The following is a 9505-nucleotide window of genomic DNA, read 5'->3' as shown; positions in this document are numbered from 1 at the left end:
GGTGGGTTAGCCCTAGAATTTGCTAGACACTAAACCTTTTATTTAGAAGACAGACAGCTCGTTAAAAGGAATACGGTACATTTCTTTGTCAAGGAAACCTTAAGAGATCTTGAAATGAAAGTGTCAAGCTTAATTAAAAGAAAAACTCATATTATGGCATGCTATTTAACCTCCTGGGACGCAGTGCATATCCCACGTGAGGAATGTGTGGATCTCCTCATGTAAACAATTTTTATACCTTTCATAACTTATATCAGTGACAATGACAAGGTAGCATAAGATGCCGCAGTATAAAATCACCATACTGTTTTGTGAAAGTTACACTGGATTTCACCAGAAAAAGGATGTTGGATTGTGTGTTGGTGAAAACATTCTTCATCATTCGATAATGGAATAGAGCCAAGTAGCAAAACTTCTCGGTGTGCTTGCCAAATCCATTAATAGATAAATCTAATCAGGCAAAAAAAGTCAACAAATAAGCTCTACCTAACTGGCAAATCTGTCTTATGAAATGAGCCATATTTTCTTTTTTACCAAGAAACGGGGTCTGGATGAAACCCTTTCCATTTGCTCTAATTATGTTATGACATTATTCATCATCCTTGGTGCACAAGCTCAAAATCATTATTAGTCATACCACACTGAGCTCTTTATTACCAGCAATACATGATAAAAGTTTTTAAACCACACATGTAGGCATGGGGTAGCTACTGAATCCCCCCCTAACTGGGGTGGGTCCAATTTAAACACATCGTGACGGTTCACACATTTGTATAAGGGACTTGATAAATCCAAATTGAATTTGATGACATTTACAAATATTTGCACGGTTTTACGGGACGGTTGCCTGATTCTGATGTGGTCTTTTTTTCTCCTTCTCTCTTCTTCCAGGCCTTTCCAAGGGAGGCTAATGCATCAAGTAACCACTACGAAATGAACTGACAGATGTGGGCCTCTAGACTAATTCTTTCATTGACTTACAGGCTCTGGTTACAGAAGAGGAGAAGCTGTGAGTTCCTCATATCGTAAATTATGAGAAGGGTCTGTATGCGCGAGGCCAAACTTCACATTGAGTTTCCATTCAGGACCAATGCTGTTAACAGGGTATTCCAGGAAACAGTAATCTCATAGAAAAGACTACATGATCACGGAATTTGGGGCAATAACAATGCTTGCAGAGTTTTTAATAGCAAACATCTCAGATTAGTTCCTCTTATTTAAGAATGTTAGGAGATGTTACATAAAAATCCAGATTGCTGGTGCTCTTGGAAAAAATTGAAGATGTAACAAGGCAGTGAATATATCCTCACAGAGAAATAATTTCTTGTACCTTCTTACTAGGCAGGGATGTGCTGTCCATTAGTCAAGTATCCACCTAACATGCCTGGATTTGGGAAGATTTTTACTTTGCTCCCCGTGTTTTAGTCTTTCCTGAAGACATAGAACACTTTTTGTGCATTAAAGATTCTGAAAATTTCCTCAGTAAATATGTCTGTTTATTTTATTAAAAATGTTCCCCCAATATATTTGATTAGGGAGGTTTTTTCCTCCCCATCTTGGGATGTACCGTTCTAGGTCACTCTTTGCATTTAGGATCTCAGTTGTTACTCTGAAAATTACAGGTGAAAGTCGATTGCCAATATACTACTCGGTACACGGAAAGGGACCATAAATTCAAGAGACTGTGATTTGGTTGTTTGAATCTTATGCTATCTTCTGGCAAATATTTGTGAAAGTATTTGGAAAGCCTAGATTTTGTAGTTAGGATTCCATTTCCATTTCTGGATGCTTTTATAGGCATTCAAGATGGAGAACCCATCTATCTGATTAGAGTATCTACATATTCAATCAGACTTCAAGTTATACTGGTAGACATTAAGGAGCCTCTGGATATTACCTGAGGTTTAACTTTAAAACTCCAAACTAGGCGGCCAAATGTGCTGGTGATCTAATACGAAGCCCTAAAACATGTATTCTAGAGGGAAGGCTTTGGAGAAAAAGTAGATATCCTTGCAATATGATAGGTTAAGCAACAGGAATGTATAATACTATTACACTATCCCAGGTAGATAACAAGTAGTTATTTCCTTTTTATAATCATTATCTGAGTAACTTTTAGAAAGAGAAGATGGACAAGAATTTCTTTTTTCGGGATGGGAGCCCCATATGTATTGTCCAAGTGACCAGTACAGAAACCCAATAATGGGATTTGACATTTAATCTTGCTGGCTGAGAACACAGCAGTCATAGTAATGAATTTCTGATTTTCAGAATACTGGGGTTGGAAATATTGGCTGTGATTGTAGCAAAGACGTCATGGAAAAATTCTGGGTGACTACGAGTCTCTAAGCAGGGTGTTCTGTGGATTTGGCTAAAACTGACTCAGGAAAAATAAATGGCAAATAAAGAGGACAAGTAGGTTTAGAAAGAAGTTATTTACCACTTTAATAGGGCTGTCCAGCATTTGGTCACATAGATCATTTTGAAACCTAATTGCTTTAATGGTCTTCCTATCTCACCAGAAGAGATTTGAATACTCATGAAAAAAGCAAATCAAACATAGAAAGAGGTACCATGATAAGACTTGTTGCTACAGCACTATGTACTTAATGATGCCAGACTTTGGATTTCATTGGAGGACATTTCTGCAGTCTAGGACAGCTATACAAAGCCTTAAGACATTGTATTTACAGAACTTATTAATACAGGGATCCGTATTCTACCATAATTTTGCCAGAGTCTTAATAGCACGGTGGAGCATCTCCCTCAAGAATTCTTATTTTTCTTATCTGTGGAAAAGCTAGTAGTTCTAAAAATACTTTCCTGGAAGAGGTTAGGATGGTTATTATATATCAATTGAATATAAAGTATGGTTATGTAAGCCAAGCTTGCATGCTAATATTGCACAGGGTAGAAAGCAATAAAACAGGACGATGTGCTTCCTTGGGCCATCTGGTAGAAACAGAAGGAAGCTCTCGATTCAGTATTGTTACGATGCCTCAGATTCCAGGAGTCCACCTGTAGCTGGCCTTCCAGCGTGAGTGCCATGTTGAAATTTCCGAAGGGCACATGTCTTCCTCGCCAAGAGAAAAAGAAATGCAACAAAACAAAACAAGACATCCAAACTCAAAGAGGTACACCAGCCGCCTCAAACTGTGGTATTGTTCATTTCTTGAAGAGAATATATAATATTTCAAAATATTATATATATACATATATTTAAAATGGTACAAAGTAACTATAGATCCAAATTAGAAGATAGTTGATCGTTCTTCGTAATCCCAAAAATTTTCATGGAGAAAACCCTTTTTTTAAACCCACTTTCCATGGTGTTGCCAAAAATGCAGGGTCTTCTCACTATAGGATACTTCATGACACACAGTAAAAGCACTGTGATTTTCTGGTAACCAGTCAAAGTGCAAATAAGAAATCCATTTGGCTTGTAATGTGTAAGATGTTTTAAATTCTTAAAATGTATTTTCTGCAGAGGTGGTTTTCCTTTGCTACTATAACAAATGCTTCCATTAGGTTCTTGGGTGAATCTGAAACCAAAGACAGAAAGAAATTTCAGGGAGAAAAGAACAAAATGGCATAAAGAAAGGTGACTAGGCAGAAAATGAGGACATCTTGAATTTTTAGTATGTGGCTTCTTTCAAGTGATCTGAAGCCAAAAATGTTAGTCTACAACCGTAGTTCTCAAATGGTGATAAAAAAGCACACTGACAGGCCATCATATTTTTATCAGTTCATTAAAGTTATTTTGCCACAACCGAGGAAATGGACTCTTGGAGCAATGAATAACGATGATTGGCTTCATGAGCATGTCACATATGCAGTTGCACAGAGCCCTGTGCTGGAAAGGGCCCCACACTCCATTTAATGATCTTCTATTGAAGTCTTGAAATTATTACTAATTTTTAAACTAGAGACGCCATGTTTTCATTTTTGTACTGGGCCCTTCAAATTATGTAGTTAGTTCTATGTCTGATGAGAATTTGAACTGAGTAGGTCATTCCATGACCTTGTCAAGCTGCCTTGCTGTGACAGGTAGAGGGGTGACCATAAGGTAAAGTCACTGCCAAGGTTCGAACACATTTTCTTAGGAACACAGGAGGGCTTTGCAGGTTGAGGAACTCTCCCTCTCAGTGACATAGTATTCAAGAGTAACCAAGAGCATACTCCTATAACGAATGATGCCATTTAATCTATTTGAATATGGCCCAAAGACTCTAACATTCAACAGGATACATGCACAGAGTGTCACTGGTTTAGGGCAGAAATGATGATTCTAATAGAGTTGAAGGTTCTACTTTAGAGTTCTAGGAATAGGCATTTTTCTTCATAATCTCTTGGTTCTTTATAGTCTTAGAAATTGAGTGTTCTGGGTCCAGGGGTGGAGTCCATTAAAAGATTTTAAGGTTGGATAGGAATAGTAATAAAGTTGCCTTTCAAAAGTTGGTTGTGCCATGGGCAGCATGTGTAAGAAATCTTCACACACTTATTATTTTTTTTATCCTCTCCTTAGAAATGACAGATTCTTCCAAACCTTGGTTTCCTACATTCTGGTAATGTGTATCACCTCCTGTTTCCACTGTCTTATTTTTCACCAAAAGGAGGGAGAAAGTGACATTTATAAAACTGAAATGGGTTGTCTTTCTTTTATCTCTATCAACTTACCATCTCTACCCCGCACTACCCAACCTTAGGCCCTATCCTCCATGTAAGAACAGGAGGTTGGTCATCACAACCCAAGACCTTCACACATTAACTTTACAGAGCAGAGGCTTAAATATATTTATTGGCCAAAGAAATGGATGAGTTCACTTGGACCCAGGGGCAATTGTGACGGCATAAATTGATTTGTTTTTCCTTCTGGAAATTTCCAAATCCACACTCTCCCTCCTACCCTTCTCTCTTAAAGCTAGTTCATACAAAATGGTCTGAACATCAGGATAGTAAAGGCTTTTATAACCCTTGACACCTGATGGAATTTTGAGTGATGAAGCTGGGATGTGTCACAGCTGGAAGTTTGCCCTTCTGTAATATAAAAAACACTGGCTGATGAGAATGGATGGAGTTATGTGAGGTCAGAGTCACCGTTAGGAGGATGGGCCCAGGTGAGTGTGGGCAAATGACAGTAGTGCATTTGTGTGAAACATCAATTTGGCTGGACAGCCATTGTGGTGAGATGGGCAGTCTAACACGGCCTTTTAGGGAATGGAACTTGACTCTATGTTGTGTATATCTAACTGCTCATTTTCCCAGGAGTCTGAAAGACACTAACATATTGGGTTGAAGGAAATCCAAAGTTGCTTGATAATTTCCCAGGTATTATACCAGATTATGTTCTACTATTTTAACCTGTTAATTTTGCCTTCCTAGTGACTTTGGTTTTCTCCTCATTTCATTCCCTGCCTTGTTATGTCCCCCAAAGCCAATGTTCCCTTTTTATATGTGAATTATTACAGCATTGTCAAACAACTTATTTCCTCTGGGGCAAGTCTGTCTTTATAAATTAAAGCATTATTCTTGAATGCACAGAGTATATACATTTCTTCCTGAATGCATTAGATACAGCATCCCCAGCTTATTTTTTTTAAATATGTACTATATTATAGCATATTATGTATTATTATTTCATATACATTAAATATAATATTGATTATAGGGAATTAGCTCATCTGATTATGGAGAGTGGCAAATCCAAAATCTGTAGAGCCAATTTCCCAACAGCGCCCCCAACTTTCAAACTTATGCATTTTTTTGGTTTGTTTTCAGAAATGTTTTTATTTTTATTTCTACTTTTGAGGGAGAGAACATGCGAGCAGGGGACAGGGGCAGAAGGAGAGAGAGAGAGAGTCTAAAGCAGGCTCCACGCCCTGCGTGGAGGCTGACATGGGGCTGGATCCCATGACCTGAGCTACCAGGGGCCCCTCAAACTTATGTTACGTTTAAAGAAAAAAAATAAACCAATATTTATGTAAAACCATAGGAAACTACCTCTTGTGAATATCTGGATTGGTTTGTCTTGCCACAAACTACCAACAAAATAATTCAACGAAACAATTGAAGCAATGGTCGAGCAGGTGTAGTTTAAAATCTAGCCATGAAACTTCACCCAGATGTACCAGGCTTCTTCCCAGGAGGGTTTCTGGCACCAGCTTTATTGTACCCCATGCTGGGTTTTGGAAAACTTCTCAAGGGTGACTACCTTCTCTCCGTAAAATGACATTCAGGAAGCTTCCTCTTTCCTAAGACTTATTCTCTCCAGTCTCCTGAAAGGGAAGCCTGTGCCTCATTCTACTTATCTTTTCTCCTTCCTTCTGTAGGTTATATTGTCACCCAGATCTAGTTTCCCCAAGGTTCTCCTTCAGACTGTGGCCTGTTGTCCTGGCTAGTTCATATTCTGGGGTGCCTGGTCCTTTAAATCAAACAATGAATTTCTACTCTCCACCAGCCTTAAAAAATGAGCACCATGCAACTTTGAATTAGATCACACTTTGAAACATCTTTTGTTTATCTACATTGCACAGACTGCTGAGAATTTTGACTCAGGGTGATTATTTGGGAAGTAATTCATAATAGGAAGGTTTTGAAAAAACCTATATAGGGAAAATGACATCTTAGGACTCTATCTTGCAATATCTTCATATTGGCGTTACTTTTAAAAAATAACAGTATGACGGAAACTCGCAGTTGCCATTAACAATCTGGGGATGTTTCTTCTGTGTTTTTTTTTTTTGTTTTGTTTTGTTTTTTTGTTTTGTTTTTTACTGAGACCACTCTCTTTGAATCAGTCTTATATGTAAGAACCAAAGAGGTGATTTAAAAAAATTTTTCCTCTTTGAGAAGAACTTGAATTTTTTATCCTAAAGATTACCTCTTAAATAAGAGTAGAACATTGAAAACCTATGACTCACAATTAAAGTGCATCTGTTTATTCAACTGTTTTGAAAGTTAAACTGCCAGAGTCAATACTTGAAGTGTACAGGCATATTTATACTGTGACAGGGAAAAACACATGGGGCATACTAGAAAAATTAATATAAAACCTATTTTGGAGCCTATAATCTAAGGACTGGTGTTGGTCTGCCATTTGTACAGAATGGAAAGCTCCTGTATGTATCAGCTGAAGTTAATTGGTGCCTTTGTGTTTAAAACTGCTTATTTCACTGTGAATTTCTTTGTAAGGAAGTGGGGAGAAAATTTAAGTCAGTAGTAATGTCTGAGTCCTCTCAAGGTGTAAAAAGTACAGCTTAGTGTTTTCTTTTCCTTCTCTAAAGACAGAGTTGAGATTTATTAGTTGAGTGATGTGTTGCTCACACGACTGTAGAGCAACCTCTTATTTCCTCGCTTGAAATGGATGCACATATCAGAACAGGTACATCCTCTGCTTTCAAACCAACTGCATGGGCGATTTATTTCTCTTGTACACTCAACTGTCGGGTTGCATTCAGCCCACCCAGGACAGTAGCAAACACAGAGGCTGTGCTCCAGCCTCTATTATTGTGATCAGACCTGCACTGTACTTCTGTGAGGAAAGAAAATGTCTAGGATGTATTCACAGTGTTTTAAAATATACCCTACAGAGGCCAAAAAAAAAGAGTGTTACATAGTCATAAAAAGTAGCATTAACAATTTCTGTGTTTTGTTTATTTATATTCTATTTTCCAAAGAGTCTCCTAGTTGGTACCCTTGGAATCTCACATACTCAAATCCTGAAGTAATTTGACTTGTATTCTTATTCTTGACTGAGTTTCAGGTCTGGAGGAACCATAAGAGCAGGGTTTATATTCAATAAAGGGAGATCAGTTATCATTTGGAAGAGGAAATAGAGTTTTGGCAGAAAATACATCAGCAACCTGTTTTAAACAATGGTGATCGAATTCCAATCGTACTGATGATAATTCAGAGTATCTGAAAACTGACTTGGAAGGGCGTCTTCAGATTGTTTCGTAAAATTAGTTTCAGGCAAAATGTAACCAAAGGGAAATATGAAATCCACTCTCCATCAGTTAATGAAGATGGTTTCTGGAGGTAAGTGTCATGAACTGGGTTCATTTTTGAATAATCTCTCCTGAGGCTGTTTCTTTGAAGTGAAATATGATAATCCAAGCTGAGCATCTCAGGTGCATGAATGCATGTTAACAAGCTAGGACGGTTCAGGAACCTCTCTTGGCCACAAGCCAATGAGGTATAACAATTTACTGCTTAATGCAGTCAATATAGGCAATGAAATTGGATATGCAGAAGAGTCTCCACTTATCTTATGTATGAAAGATATGTTTTATAAGATATTATGTTTTCTGTATCACGAGGCTGCCAGTACCAATGTTATTTCTTGAGAAGATAATGCTGAGAAAAAAGATCAATTTAAGACTCATTATATAGGGGTGGGAATTAGAGATGACCTTTGAAATTTGAGTCACCCTTTTGGAAGGCTACAAGTTCAGCATGTTGGGATTTATAACTGGTGGATCTGGCTTTCAACAATACCCAGTACATTAAAACACATGTACACACAACAGGGCTGAGAGCCACATGATATATATACATAAAACCACGCTAGTTATTAAAATATTGACATGATTGTAATTATGTAATTAAAATATTGTACTACATTTGAATAAATACTGTCTTAAGTGCTCTGAGCTACACTTTCTACCCTGCCCTCTTTAGGACTCCCATACTTTCCCATGATCTATTATCTACAGGGCCAATGGCTATCCTACCTGGGCTTTTCCAAACTGCTCTGGCAACATGATATCAATTCTCATGGGTTGGATGGCCTCACCATATAGGTTGTTATGTATTTTGAAGATAGCTCCTTATTTTACCACAGAAACCAAGGAATGATAATTCACATCACAAAAACTTTTCACTCATTTAAAAGATCATCAAATAATTCTTTTAAAGAACATGTAGAAAATGGCTGTACTTAAACGCAGCCCTCTTCCGCAAACCATCTGGACAAATTAGGCAGGACTCTTATTTTATTATCTATTTTGAGCACCGTAGTACTTGGCTGAATTATGCGACTAATTGCTTTACCGTTCTTCTTCCTTTTGGCTATGCTAATCCAGCTTTATTTGCGACCCAGTCACACAAACGCTAAACTGCTCAGCAGGGAAAAGTCAAGTTCCATGTCTAACTTCTTGTTGCTGGATGGACACTGATATGAACAGTTAAGAACGTTTTCTGTCAGGGAAAAGGTCTTCTTATCTCCTGTTCAAAAGCTTCCCTGGATGCTGTTGTGCAACTCAAAGGCAACACAGTATGGTTGGTAACATGCATGAGATATTTGAAAGAAATACACTTACTCTTGTGGTCTTAATTTTATTGCCTGTAGCGCACATCCAACCGGAATTATCAGGTAGTGTTTTACACTCTTCTCCTTCTAGACAAGGCTCCATCTCACACCACCATTTCCCAATCACTATGGAGGCTGTGCAAAAACAGGAAACAAGTGTGTTTGCAATCCATCCAAACAACGTGGGCACCGGTG

The 9505-nt window shown here is 37.9% G+C and overlaps 1 protein-coding gene across 1 annotated transcript in view; it reads right to left on the bottom strand.

The window, feature by feature from the left end:
* Positions 1-2367: 2367 nt before the first annotated feature.
* The window catches only part of TAFA1 (TAFA chemokine like family member 1), a 503134-nt gene continuing 495996 nt past the window's right edge, over positions 2368-9505 (bottom strand). Inside the window, exons 3-4 of the mRNA XM_042929933.1 lie at positions 9321-9445; positions 2368-3542 (exon numbers count right to left, since the gene is read on the bottom strand). Of these exons, the coding sequence (XP_042785867.1) occupies positions 3525-3542; positions 9321-9445 (143 nt within the window). The 3' untranslated portion in view covers positions 2368-3524. The remainder of the gene's footprint in view (positions 3543-9320; positions 9446-9505) is intronic.

Source organism: Panthera leo, chromosome A2 (genome assembly GCF_018350215.1).
Source record: "Panthera leo isolate Ple1 chromosome A2, P.leo_Ple1_pat1.1, whole genome shotgun sequence".
Taxonomy (NCBI): Eukaryota; Metazoa; Chordata; class Mammalia; order Carnivora; family Felidae; genus Panthera; species Panthera leo.
This window is presented reverse-complemented; position numbering and strand designations above follow the sequence as displayed.